Here is a 14,847-nt window from a genome sequence, read left to right on the forward strand (position 1 = left end):
AATAAGGATCAACTGACCTTTGAAGGTTTGAAAGAGGAAACAGAAAAGGTGGAGTCAGAACTAGTTTTCAGAGAACTTCCTTAGTTTTCCCTTATTCTGTAATTTTTCATTTTCAAGAAATCTGTATTTGTTAATCAAAATAATATTCTAAGCTCAATTTGATTTCCTTTGTTTTTTAGGATTATAATAAAATTTGAAATATTTTTGCCTTGTGGTTAAAACAACATAAATGTCGACATGTCATGAAATTAGATGAATTTATGACAAAGATAAAATACCATTATTAGGAGACCTGGGACATTATCCTTTAAGACATAATATCAGTTACAATTGTAACACAGAAACAACTACAACATAACAATAGGGAAGGGGGAGATGATGAAAAAAAAAAAATCTGGCTCAATTTCTTGTCTTAGGCAACTAACATTTTGACAAGGCAGAAGTGGTCTTACTGGGAAGAAAATGCAAAAAGACAAGTCTAGGACAAAAATATTGAAAAAAAGTACAGCACTCTTCAAAATTCACAGCTATTCACATCCAGAAAAATCTTACCGAAGCCCAGAATGTTGATAAGCATCATCTGTGTTTTAGTATTATTAAAGTTCCCTTCTCCTAAAATAAAATGGTTCTCAGGGCCAGAAATCAAACTGTGATTTATCTTTCTATCCTTTAGGAATAATAATGTGTTCAAAACATCCTAACCCTAACCCTATTATGGTGGTTCTCATTTCTCCTTTTCAATCCTAAGATCAGCATTAGGTTTGGTTAGTGTGTGTTAGGTTAGCAATTATTTTCAAATTTATTTGGTAGAACTACTTCTATAATACAGTAGTATAATACAGGTAGTATAATAAACATTACATATTCAATGAACTTTGCAATGTGTTTTGAAGTGTTTTCTTACCATATTGTACCAGGCACTAACAATGTATTTCTCCTCCATTTCTCTTTGACTCTTTGTCTTCTCATATTCTTTCTAAAAAAACAAGCACACGTAAACATGTAAAGATGAAAAACACAGTATCAATAAAATACAATTAGTTATATAAATTCATGGACACAGTTGTATATAGCAAGGCTCCTAGAAAATAAAGCGTCAAAAACCAAATGAGCCTGGGTGGCTCAGTCGTTAAGCATCTGCCTTCAGCTCAGGTCATGATCCCAGGGTCCTGGGATCAAGGCCTGCATTGGGATCCCTGCTCAGTGGAGAGTAGTATTCTCCCGGTCTCTCTGTCTGCCTCTCTGCCTACCTGTGATCATTCTCTCTGTCAAATAAATAAATAAAATCTTTTTTTTTTTTTGTTTTAAAGATTTTATTTATTTATTTATTTGACACAGAGAGAGAAAGAGAGAGAGAGAGAGAGAGAGAGAGAGAGAAACAGCAAGAGAGGGAACACAAGCAGAGGAAGTGGGGGAGGGGAAGCAGGCTTCCTGCTGAGCAGGGAGCCCAATGTGGGGCTTGATCCCAGGACCCTGGGATCATGACCTGAACCCAAGGCAGATGCTTAACGACTAAGCCACCCAGGCGCCCCATAAATAATAACTTAAAAAACAACAACAACAACAACAACAACAAAAAACACCAAATATCTTATCATATAGTGTAGTACAGCAAACTACCTCTAAAGAATGGAAGAGTCGGTCTCTTTCCTGAAGCTGATTTTTAAGAGCCTGTATTTCTGGTGCTGCTCCTTGATTCTGCTTAGGGTCTAGAGTACGGATAACCTGCAAAAAGAAACAAAGGGGGAAAAATTATTTATTTATTTAAAAAAAGATTTTATTTATTTATTTGTCAGAGAGAGCAAGAGCGAGCACAGGCAGACAGAGTGGTCGGCAGAGTCAGAGGGAGAAGCAGGCTCCCTGTGGAGCAAGGAGCCCGATGTGGGACTCGATCCCAGGACGCTGGGATCATGACCTGAGCCGAAGGCAGCTGCTTAACCAACTGAGCCATCCAGGCGTCCTGAAAAAATTTTTTAAAAGATTTTATTTATTTATTTGAGAGAGAGAGTAAGAAAACACAAGAAGAGAGAGGGTTGTAGGGAGAAGCAGACTCCCAACTGAGTGGGGAGCCCGACATGAGGCTTGATCTTAGGACTCTGAGACATTACCTGAGCCAAAGGCAGAGGCTTAACTGACTGAGGCACCCAAGTGCCCCCAGAGAAAAAATCTTATTGTGTGGCTCAGCTAACCTCTGCCTCTGAGCAGCCCGATACTTAGAGGAATGGGTCCTGAGGGTTAAAAAGCCTGTCACTGTGACTCTACTGCCTCCTCTGCCAGCGGCTTGGTTTAGGCCATGGGCATGTTATGCAGTCAATTCTAGTTGGCCAACTAGCAGTCTTCTGGGAAAGGTCTTTTTGCTTTTTGGCTCAATACTTTTACTATAAAAATTGATCAAACCTATAGAAAACTGAAAGAGGGAAACAGAAACCCATTTCCTTTAACCCCAATTCAGCAACTGCTGCACTGCCACATTTTCTCTACACCTACACACACACACCTACACACACACACACACAGGCTTGTTTGGGAGCATACTGTAAAGCAATCTGCAGACCTGGGAACATGTAACCCCCTAAGTACTTCGACATGCATCTTCTTAGACTAAGGACATTCTCTTACACAATCACAATACCAACATCTCTGTAAGAAAACCAATAATTCTGCAAGTCATCACTGTTCAATCCAAATCCGCATTTCCACAGGTGTCTCCAAATGTCTTTGATAAATCACTGCTCCTTCCACCCCCAATTAGGGCCCCCAAGATAAATGCATTACAGACACTCACACTTTTGGCTTTCTCTAAGTATTTTTTATACCGTTCCTCCATTTGCTTCATTTCTTCTTCTTTCTTCCGTAAAGCTTCTTGTAATTCTTCAATTTTTAAGGCTGTAGATGAGAGAGTGAAAAAAGAAAAAAAAATTTTTTTAGATTGTAACAACCTGAAAAATATTTCAAATAAGTAGTAGCTTTGAGAGACTGTTTGGTCTATTCCTACATAGAATTTTTTTTAAAGGATTTTATTTTTTTGAGAGAGAGAGACTAAGAGAGAGAGCATGAGAAGGAAGAGAGTCAAAGAGAGAAGCAAACTCCCTGCTGAGCTGGGAGCCCGATGTGGGACTCAATCCTGGGACTCAAGGATTATGACCTGAGCTAAAGGCAGTCGCTTAACCAACTGAGCCACCTAGGAAACCCCATCCTATATATAATTTTATTTTAAAAATTCATAATTTTTGTTTCTATAAAACAACTTTTTTAAAAATAAAGCAACTGTTTTTATAAAATAGCTTTTTTTAACAAAAAGCTTTTCTTGTAAATAAAAACTTCAGTTTGGAAATGCGGAAGTTAAAAAGTATCCATCAATGAAATCAAGTATCCATCGATGGATGAGTTTATAAACAAAATGTGGTCAATATGTATAACTGAGTATTACTCAGCTTTAATTCTGATACACGTGTCAACATGGAGACAATATAAGTGAAAATGAAAGGCATTCTGCTAGGTGAAGTAGGCCAGACATGAAAGGACAAATGTATGAGGGCGCCTGGGTGGCTCAGTGGGTTAAGCCACTGCCTTTGGCTTGGGTCATGATCTCAGGGTCCTGGGATCGAGTCCCGCATCGGGCTCTCTGCTCTGCAGGGAGCCTGCTTCCTCCTCTCCCTCTCTCTGCCTGCCTGTCTGCCTGCTTGTGATCTCTGTCTGTCAAATAAATAAAATCTTAAAAAAAAAAAGAAAAAAAAGAAAGGACAAATGTATGAATCTACTTAGGTGAGTTTACTTAGAACAGTTCTCAGAGAAGGAAAGTAGAACAGTGGCTCCCAGGGGTTGGCAGGACAGGGGAAAATGGGAGGTTACTGTTCAATGGGCACAGAATTTCAGTTTGGAATGATGAAAAAGTTCTGGAAATGGATAGCGGTTGTACAACAATGTGAGTGTACTAAATGCCACTGAACTATATACTTAAAAAATGGTTAAAATGGCCATTTAAAAAGATGATTTTACTTATTTATTTGACAGAGAAAGAGTGAGAGAGCACGAACAGGGAGAGGGGAGCCTGGAGGGAGAGGAAAAGGGATAAGCAGACTCCCCACTGAGCAAGAAGCCTGGTATAGGCCTGATCCCAGGACCCCAAACTGAAGTCAGATCATCAACCAACTGAGCCACCCAGGTGCCCCTAAAATGGTCATTTTTATGTGATATATATTTCACAACAGTTAGAAAAGTTGTGTGTGTGTGGGAAAATCTGTGTCCTTTATTAAAAGCATTAATAAAGTCAGGCTACTTACAGGTATAAATATCAAAAGCAGTAAAACATCTGACTTTCATGCAACTATACTATGGAAATAGCTAATTACATAAAATATTCATTACCATCTACAGTTAAGAAAACCTCAAAACTAGAATTGAAGCATCATAAAGATGATTATATACTCATTCTGTAAATAAGATAAATTCTTTAATTGCTAGAATATATAATAGGACCTATTTCTGAACGGAACAATTTATAAACTCATCACTGGGTATCTGGGTGGTTCAGCTGGTTAAGCATCCAACTCTTGGTTTCAGCTTAGGTCATGATCTCAGGGTTGTGAGATCGAGCCCAGTGTGGCATCAGCTTGGGATTCTCTCTTCCTCTGCCCTTCCCCCCTGTACACGCACTTTCACTCTCTCAATAAATAGAATCTTAAAAAAATATAAAACTGTGGTAATTATTAATATGTTAACTATACTTTAATTAAAAACAACTATGCTAATTAGGGAAAACTCACAGCTGTTATTAAATCGTGGTTCAAGATCTTCAATAATGGCTCTCTTCTTCTGCAATTCATTATTGGCTTCATGAAGCTTCTCCCTGTAACAAAATATGTAACACACTGTCACCTACTACTACTGCTTTTGTTTTTTTTCTCACTTGAAATGAAAGATCTAAGTTCTTTATTCTTGGAATACACTTGCATATCACACAACTGCTATGAAACAAAAGAGGATAAAAAAGCCTAATCCAACATGAATATATATTTTTAAAATAGGTTAAAAAATAGAGACAAAAATTTCAGACTTTGAAATAGTTATAATTTCTTTTACATAAATAGGCATAAGAGGACACAGAGAACTTAATGATCTTTTTTTCTAGGAAGAGGATATTATAAAAATTAAACTTTACAGAGGTTTTACAGTACAAAAATCTTATTGTAAAACAGTGTTAAAAATAAAAATAGAACGCTATCCCCCAATAAAAAAAAATTAATGATACATGCACCCACATGGATAGGTATCACAGAATTTTGAACATAGGAAGTCAAATACAAAAGGGTAATACTGTAGGATTCCCTTTACAGGAAGTTCAGAATTTGTCAAAAACCAATGAAAGGTGGTTAAGAGAGCAGCACAGTGGCTAGTTTGGGGATGGAATCAGTCAATTAGAAGGGAGAATCAAGAATTTTGGGGAGTTTACCAAAAGTATTCTATGTTGATCTGGGGTATCTCTGATTGTAAAAAAACATTAATCAAACTCAGGAACTTAGAATTTGTGTACTTTATGTAAGTTATATTCCAATCCAAAAGTAAAAAATGAACAGAAAGTTTCTTTCTATTAGATAGAATATATGTAACTCTCTATTTAGTTTAGCACTTTGTAATAGCAGAGGAAAAAAGGCTGCATAAATTGGAAAATACAGAAAAAAACAGAAGAAAATAGAGCACTTTTTAAAGTCTATTTCTGGCCTTTTCTATGAGTAATACTCTAATAAGTTTATTTTTCAACAATTTTTTTGAGTATATCTATATGTATCTAGATATAAAATGAGTACATACAGCAGTTAAAACAGTAATTAACTTTCAGCTCAGTAAACAGGTCATGAAACAGAAATTAACCCAGAAACTTAGGGAACCCAAACTCAGAAGTTTAATCTTTTTCATGACTTTCCTGATGAGCCTTCGTGTGAATTCCTAACCAATATACTGTGAATTTTGCCAAATTTTCACTTTATACATTATACTGTATGTACTGTCCTGTGACGTCCATCTTTTACTTAACACCACACTCTTGAGATTCATGTATGTTGACGTGTTAGTTTTGAGTTACACAGCTGACTGCGGCATTATGTTCTGTTGTCTGAACGTAACTCATTCTAACTATTGTTTTACAAACTGGTGCTATTTGTATTGGTTCTACTTTTGTTATTGCAAACAATATTCTTTTATACTTTCTTCTACATGTCTCCTGACACATGGTTAAAAGCATTTCTGGGAATCTAGGGTTTATGTCGAGAATGGAACTCATGGGTCACAGCATATGTGCATGTTCAGTTTGCTAAGCAAACTGATAGAAACTCAGTGGAGAATACACTGCTGAACATCTTCGGCAATAGATTTATCTTTGTGGAACATCTTCGGCAATACTTAGTATGTCTGATTTTTAATTTTACCCAATTTGGTGTATGTAAAATACAGTATCTTCACTATAGTTTTAAATTTGCATGAGAATGACCTTTTGAAATGTCTATGGACCCTCTTGTGAATTGAATTATAACTCCCAAAAAAGATACGGTGAAGTCCTAACCCCCAATACCCAGGAATGTGAAAACACTGTCTTTGCAGATATAATTAGTTAAGATGAGGTTGTGCTGGATCAGGGTGGGCCTTAAGTCCAATGACTGGTGTCCCTATGTGAAGGCCATGTGAAGACAAAACGTATGGAGAGGAGGATGCCACGTGAAGATGGGGAGATAAGAGACTAGAGTGATGTGTCTATAAGCCAGGGAACAGCAAGGATTGCTAGCAGTCAGCCTGAAGACTCCCTTAGAACCTACAGAAGGAACCCATTCTGCTGACTTCCCTGATTTTAGACTTGTAGTGTTAAGAACTGGAAGAAGATAAATCTCTGCTTTCTTTTTAGCCACCCAGTTTGTGGTAATTTGTTATGGAAGCCACTGGAGACTAACAGGCTTCATTCTCAATAATAAATTCTTTTTGATGAAGATATTTACGATGTAAACGAACACAGAACAATAGTTCTGTTGTATGAACAATGGACTGTTGTATGAAACAACAGGTATTCCTTTTTTTTTTTTTTAAAGAATAGAGAAATGGTTAAGAAAAAAGGACAGAATTCAGGACTGAATTCTAACTCTAGGTAACCCCACAATGGCTAGAAGGCAACGTTGTTTCTTCTATTAGTGCATTAGGAATCAGCCCCTTGTTATACTTGCCAGCAAGTGTCAGTTACTGGGATTATCTCACTTTTCCCATATTACCCCCCACCCCAAAAAGATAGCATGAGACAAACTGCCAGATTACAGAAATTTTTTTCCAATCATAGTAGAAGAACTCAAAATTATCTCTGTGATACCGAGGACGGCTGGTTTACCATAGTGGAACACTGTTAATACCCCCAACAGGCTAGCAATTCATGGCCACCATATATTCAATGTTCGTTAGGAGAGTGCTGCTAAAATATGATAGGATTAAAATTGTTACTGGGTGTGAGGAAAATCACAAAATATTCCTAACGATGTCAACCTCAGCTAAAGATAAAGATGGATAAAGATTTCTTCTTCATGAAAAAACAAATGTAATATTTTAAAATTTATTTCATTTTTTAGGTTAAAAAGTCACTTTCAAATATATTTGTAACTCAAGGAAATGTGTGAAAAATCTGCTACTGATAAGTTCTGTAGTACTTTAAAACTTCACTTAAAAAGGAGATTCAGCTGCTTATACTCTAGAGCTGGCAAACTACAGTCTCTGGGCCAAATTCAGTCAGTTGCCTGCTCTTGTATCAAGTTTTACAGAACAGTCACAACATTAATCTATAGTCTATGGCTGCTTTCAAACTACGAAGCCACATGACTGTGACACAGACCATGGTTTACAAAGCCTAGGGTAACTGCTAGCTGGCCCTTTACATAAAAAGGTTCCTGCTTCCTGATCTATAGTGTCTCAAACTCCTGGTTATAAATACTACCACAAACACATAAAACTCTGGAGTCTTAGCAGAAAACAGTTCTAAAGCAGTACTTATTTTGACTTAAGGACACTGGGTGGAGATGACCCTTTAGACAATAAATAAGTCTTCTAATTTCCTGTATCTTCAGGGGCCACCTGTGCCATTGCCTAGATACTCTGTAACCACCTAACAAAATACTTCTATTTCACTGGAGGATAGGAGAATGAGACTCAACAGCTTTTATACTTACAGATGTTCTTCAAGCTTCTTTTTTAGAAGAACTGACTGAAAATGGAAAATAAAATAAATTTATTTAACAGTTTAACTAACAAAATTATTTTTTTAAAATAAAGAGTACAGTAGTAACTGACCCTGAATGAGTTCTCAGTTAAGTTCTCTGGTCAAAGAGCTCAAAGTAGACAATGTACTTAAGTCTATTTCTCTCACTCTCTCTCTCTTTTTAAGATTTTATTTATTCACTTGTCAGAGAGAGAGAGAAAGAAAACACAAGCAGGGGGAGCAGCAGACAGAGGGAGAAGCAGACTCGCTGCTGAGCAGAGAGCCTGATGCTGGGCTCATCCCAAGACCTTGGGATCATGACCTGAGCTGAAGGCAGCCATTTAACCAACTGAGCCACCCAGGTGCCCGTATTCCTCTTTGACTGGAGAGCGAGCAGACCATGAGTGATAGCAATCAGTATAAAATACCTAGAAACTGCATATCTGAAGTCTCTACAGTCAAGAACTGGAAAGGGGTGCCTGGGTGGCACAGATGAATAAGCATCTGCGTGCGTTAGGCTCAGGTCATGACCAGGATCAAGCCCCACGTCAGGCTCCTTGCTCAGTGGAGAGCCTGCTGTTCCCCCTACTTGTGCTGTTTCTCACTATATCTCTCTCTGTGTGTCAAAAAAAAAAAAAAAAAAAAAAAAAGTAAGTAATAAAAAGGCCACATATACACAGACCTAATATTCTTGGACCCAACAGGCAGGTAGAATTCTAATAATAATACATTTTTTCCCTAACATGCTTTTTATTTATTTATTTTTTTAAAAAGATTTTTATTTATTTGACAGACATAGATCACAAGTAGGCAGAGAGGCAGGCAGAGCGAGAATGGAGGAAGCAGGCTCCCTGCTGAACAGAGAGCCCAATGTGGGGCTCGATCCCAGGACCCTGGGATCATGACCTGAGCTAAAGGCAGAGGCTTTAACCCACTGAGCCACCCAGGCACCCCCCAACATACTTTTTATCGACTATATTATTCTCCTTGCATCATGGTAGAGACTGGGATCAACTGCCAAAAATACTGACTTACTCAAAGATTTCTGAATACGCACATAATTCATGTGATTGTATGGGAATGTGAAGGACGCTGTATGCACAGAATTTAATTTACTTTGGAATGAAGCTTTGGCTGAAGATTTTAAAAAAACTCTCCTGGTGGGGTGCCTGGGTGGCTTAGTCACTTAAGCATCTGACTCTTGATTTGGGCTCCTTGCTCAGCAGGGAGTCTGCTTGAGGACTCTCTCTCTAAAATAAATAAAATCTTAAAAAAATAACAAAAATAAAGTCTCTTGGGGTGGGGCGCCTGGGTGGCTCAGTGGATTGACCCTCTGCCTTCGACTCCAGTCGTGATCTTGGGGTCCCTGGATGGAGCCCTGCATTGGGCTTTCTGCTCAGCAGGGGGCCTGCTTCCCGCCCCCGCAACCTCGCCCCGCAAACCTGCCTGTCTGCCTGCTTGTGATCTCTCTACCAAGTAAATGAATGAAAAAAATCTTAAAAAAAAAAAAAAAAAAAAAAAAAAGTCTCCTGCCATGCTTGGGTGGCTCAGTCGGTTAAGTACCTGACTCTTAATTTTGGCTCAGGTCATGATCTCAGGATTGTGAGACTGAGCCCTGTGGCAGCTAGCACTGGGTGTGGAGCCTGCTTAAAATTCTTCCTCTCCCCCTACGTCACATGTGTGCACTTTCTCTCCCAAAACACACACACGCACACACACACACACACAGTCACCCAAAAAGCAGATGAGAATTGGCCTTAAAAAAAAAAAAAAAAGGCATTCAATAAAGGACCACTAGGTTTTGTAACTAAACTTAAAAGTTGTAAGGTACATTATTACTAATGAGTTCTATGAAACATTCCATTTTGAAAAAAATTCAGTCAAACCCAATTAATGTAGGCTTAGAAAACAAATTGTCCAATCAGTCAATAGCAGCAGTGATGGGGGAAAAACCTCCACAGTGAGTTTTCTGATTTTCAGTCACCTTATTTAAAAATGATTATTATAATTGTTTATTCAGGTCCACTTTAACACAGCTCTGGAATATATCAAATTTACTTCTTTGTTCAGTATGTAAACTACACCAAGATCAATGGACTACAAGGCTCCCATCAGTGCTTCCCCCAAATAAAAAAGAAAGGCAATAACTCTGTTAATTTTCAGTTATCGCTTTGTTCATTCTTTCATACAGATGGTAAAATGAAAATACTTTTAAGTACCTTAACTGTAATTTTGCATTTACGTTTTGACTGGGCGCTAGCAAAATTAGTTTTAACTGAGATAATACACAATAATCATTCTCATGAATGGTTAACACAGTAGGCACTGCAGTCCCATGTTCATCTCACCACTGTGAGCCATATCAGCCCATCTGACAGGTGAGGAAGGTGAGACTGGGGAGACATTCAGTAGCTTTCAAGTGGCAGACCCAAAATTAAAATCCCAAGTCTGGACAAAACAAAAGAAAAGAAACCAAAAAAACAATATACCCCCAAACAAACCCAGGCCTGCCAGACTCCAAAGTTTGTGCATGGTCTTTACTCCCATGCTTCCTACACTCCATCACCTCTCCACTGAAGATTGCTACTATTAAAGGAGGTGGCAGGAGGAGGCCAGACTGCAATAGGAAACTCCAAAATAATTTATAAAAATGTACTCATTATAACAAGGAGGCAGCGCAGGAGTGGGATGGGGGGAACAAATAAGAGCAGAGGTCTTTTTGGCTTGACTTGTTTTCAATATCCTTTAAATATCTTAAGTGTAAAGGACATAAACTTGTAAGGAAAATAAGATATTCATTTGCACAGAATTCCCATAATTAAATAATCTCAATACCATCAACTATGATGGAAGAGAATGTATATAAATAAATTTGCTCAATATATAGAAATAAATAGGAAGCCATACTTACAATAGCCTTTTGAGCAGAAACCATGCCAAGAGACAGAGAGGACATATTAGTATGAAGCAAACACAGCAGCCAAGAGAAGGAATGATTTAGTAACTCATGAACATAAGCAAAAATTATGCATTTTTTTTCAAAAATGTACATTTTTCTTTCTTCTATGGTCTCCTCATCCTGTCTTGTTCTCTTGAGTTTTATACACTGTGGCTAGCTCATATTATCCATATGACTGGATTTAACAATGCTTTTCTGCTTCCATGCTAAAAATAAATGACATAAAAATAATAATAAAAATGTGTAAACCATCCTACTGGCTTAAGGTCACATGAAAGGACTATGCTTTTGGTAACAGAAATGGGCAGAAATTATGCTGCTCTTCAGTGGGGACCAGTTCCATTTGGCCAGTTGTTCTACATACTACCTGATATTCCTGAGATGTGACACTATAGGTTAGTGGAAGAGAAGATGAAAACATCAAACATCTGCTGGATTTAAGTCATATCACAATAAGGAAAGCTCCTATCTGAATCTTTTCTATATATATAAAAGAACTCTAAGGGAATATCTAAGAAGTTAGAGTAACACCTCTCTAGCATCTGGGCAGTCAAATAAATTGACTAACTTAGGCAAATAGTACTTTCATGGCTGGCATCTCACTTCTGAAGTATGCTCTCTTTAAGTAATGGCACAGAGCATAGTTAATCAGATTTGATTACTACAGGGATACTTATGCAAAATTATTGTTTACAGAACAAACTCCTTTAAATATTCTAACACAAGTAAGAGAATCAAGCACATATGGCAGCTATCTCTGTAACACTAAGGTAGGGCGGACACTTCCTGCCACTCTTATTTCCCATGTACCACATGCCCTTCCCCTTTCTCCTATAACAAATCAAGAAAAAGTCTCCTCAAAGTTTTAGGGACCAAGTGATTTCATCTCGAAGACAGTCTTGGCCTTCTATGTATTTTAATACACTAATGTTGGTTTTGCTTCATCTCTTTCTTGCTTACCATTCTGGATTAGAAAAACACTTTTAAAAAGTAAACCGTGATATTTCAAACTAGTTCTATTTTAATAAGGGAATAAAGTAGTTTAGATGTTGGTGATAATTTTAGGAACTAGAAATTTGGGGTCTAAGAAGGACTACCCATACATTAATGAAAGGATAAACCAAAACCAGAGATCTTAGAAAGAACATACTACCAAATAGAAGATAGCTATAGGTTTATGAAACTCATAAAATCAGATCAATGATGAGCTATTTAGATCTAATATTCACAGGTTTTAAGTAATATGCTGGTTTAACACCCTTCATTGGTTTCTTTCATTTTCATACCCTCTTACATTACTAAGACTGGATAGAAATGATATACCTATAGTTTTGACGATTCTCCAAAAAGCAACTATGTAGAGGTTTATACAACTATGCAAAGGTTTATACTCAAAGACTAGAGTTTATAGCAAATTACACTAGCAATAATAAAAGAACCAACTCTCTGAAGCAAAGACTGGTCACTAAAATTAAGGTTCCCCCCCTTTACACTAATTTTGAACACTCTATAGTTGCGGTTCTACTGTATACTGCTTATTAAAAGGAAAGGAATTGCAAAGCTTATTTGCACTTTCATCAGAGACTGACTACTATGTGCTACATAAGCATTGTGGTAATTCAGACAGCATGAGAAGATTAAAGTCCATCTAGTTCTGGCTCAACACATTTACTATAGTCTAATGTGACCGTGACAGTCAAGCAGGCAAGGCTATGACAGATATGCAGAGTATAAGGGAATATTAAAGTAAAAGAAGGTCTGTGAACTTCTATTTGTGTAGGGCTGGGCTGGGGTAGCAAGAGGGATTCAGAAATTCAGGGATGGTTATTTCTAAGGATAGCATTATTTTTGAAAATATCAATTATACATAAAAAATTTCTACTTGAACATGCCAAATTTCTAACAGCACTATTGTTGTTATTGGCCAGAGGGAAAAAACCCTGAACTCTGAATATTGAGATGAACACATTTATAACACAAAGCCTCAGGGCGCTTAGCTGGCTCAGTCAGAAGAGCATGAGACTATTGATCTCAGGATCGTTGAGTGTGAGCCCCACAACGGGAGTAAGGAACTTAAATGAATAAATAAAAACTTAAAGAAAAAATCCTAGTTTTCCCACTTCCTAAAACAAACAAAAACTCCACAATGCCTCAGTCAATTCCTTAGCTAATAACTACAAATAAACTTCCAATTTCCAGCAGAGTGATTCCAATCAGTACAATGAAGTACTGTCTGGTCCTTTCATTAAGGAATGTTAGTAAAAGGAAAATATTGCTTCTTGTCTATAACCAATATAACTGTAAATTATTCTGATAAAGACAATCAAATAAAAAACAGAACTTATAGCTTTTCTTAACACTGTGAAACTATTGGTTGGTACATATTAAAACTTACATCTTCTGCTTTTGAGCCTTGATCCTGTAAAGATTTTTGCAATTCTTCAACTTGTGACTGTACTTCCAGAAGTCTTTGATTCACCAACCTAGAAATCAACTGTATATTAATTTTCCAAGTTCAGACTTACTTTTATCTTCTCCCTAGGTTGTCATATTGGTTAGAAAAGCAGTATAATTAACAAAACAACCCTCATGTTAAGATAGTAGTGCAGATCACTGTTTTGGTTATTTTTTTGTTTTACTTGAAATTTCTATGATGATTTCAAATATGGTAGTTTAGTGGACATATTTTGTTGCCCCAATGTGCTTATATACACCTAATTATTTGAAGTTCATGTGAATACATTTATTGAAACTATGTGTCAGGCACTATGCTCAGCACTGCGCTAAAAGATACCCATAGTGAAGGAATTCAGTAGGGAAGCAAAATGAATACAAGATAAATACTTCCACATAGCACACAGAGGTACCAAAAGGGAATAATGACTGCTTGAAGCAGAAAGAACTTTCTCTAATCATGTGGAGGAGTTAGGCTCGACTGAACTGAGACTAGAACAAGAAATAAAATACTTAAGCGATTAAGAGTGGAAAGCAGATTTAAAACAGAGAATTCACCACGTCCTAATCACACAGAAAATGAGAGGTTACTGTGACTTTAAGAATGGCATGTCTAGAGCCTACTTAAAAAAAAAAAAAAAAATTCTTTAAAAAAGGGGACGCCCAGCTGGCTCAGTCAGTAAAGCATGTGACTCTTTATTTCAGGGCTGTGAGTTCAAGCTCCATGTTGGGCATGGAGCCTACTTAAAATTAAAAATAAATAATAAATAAGTAAATAAATAACATTCTTTAAGAACAGCATGTCTAAAGACTAAATTATGAGGGAAAGAATGGCTACAGATGAAACCAGAGAAGAGGAGAGGTTGGGTACAACCTTGCACGAATGCAAAAGTATTTAGAACTTATCTTAAAATCTGGCTGAAATGGAATAACCCACCCAACCTTTAAAACAATGTTGATTCTGGAGCTCAGAAATTCTTTAAGTCAATTATGACTGACTTGGTTCCCTAATCTTGGGCAATCACCCTAAAGGACTGCAAGAAGGGCTAAACTTAGACAACATTTTAGACAGAGCACATTGGTAGGCGAGAGGAAGATGTTATTAAAAAGGTCAAAGTGAAGGCATGAAGACCAGGAGGAGGCTACCACAGTTATTACTAAGTATGCCTGAAAGAGGAGGTAACAAGGATGAAATCTATCTAAAGGGCAA

The 14,847-nt window shown here is 37.2% G+C and overlaps 1 protein-coding gene across 2 annotated transcripts in view; it reads right to left on the reverse strand.

The window, feature by feature from the left end:
- The window catches only part of HOOK3 (hook microtubule tethering protein 3), a 111,134-nt gene that overhangs the window by 11,195 nt on the left and 85,092 nt on the right, over nt 1–14,847 (reverse strand). Inside the window, exons 16-22 of one of the 2 annotated variants that reach the window (XM_044225279.1) lie at nt 13,579–13,666; nt 11,136–11,141; nt 8,196–8,230; nt 4,767–4,849; nt 2,786–2,886; nt 1,621–1,725; nt 905–976 (exon numbers count right to left, since the gene is read on the reverse strand). In XM_044225279.1, coding sequence (XP_044081214.1) covers nt 905–976; nt 1,621–1,725; nt 2,786–2,886; nt 4,767–4,849; nt 8,196–8,230; nt 11,136–11,141; nt 13,579–13,666 — 490 coding nt within the window. The remainder of the gene's footprint in view (nt 1–904; nt 977–1,620; nt 1,726–2,785; nt 2,887–4,766; nt 4,850–8,195; nt 8,231–11,135; nt 11,142–13,578; nt 13,667–14,847) is intronic. The other variant, XM_044225280.1, reaches the window with a different exon arrangement.

The sequence above is a fragment of the Neovison vison genome, chromosome 11 (assembly GCF_020171115.1).
Source record: "Neovison vison isolate M4711 chromosome 11, ASM_NN_V1, whole genome shotgun sequence".
Taxonomy (NCBI): Eukaryota; Metazoa; Chordata; class Mammalia; order Carnivora; family Mustelidae; genus Neogale; species Neogale vison.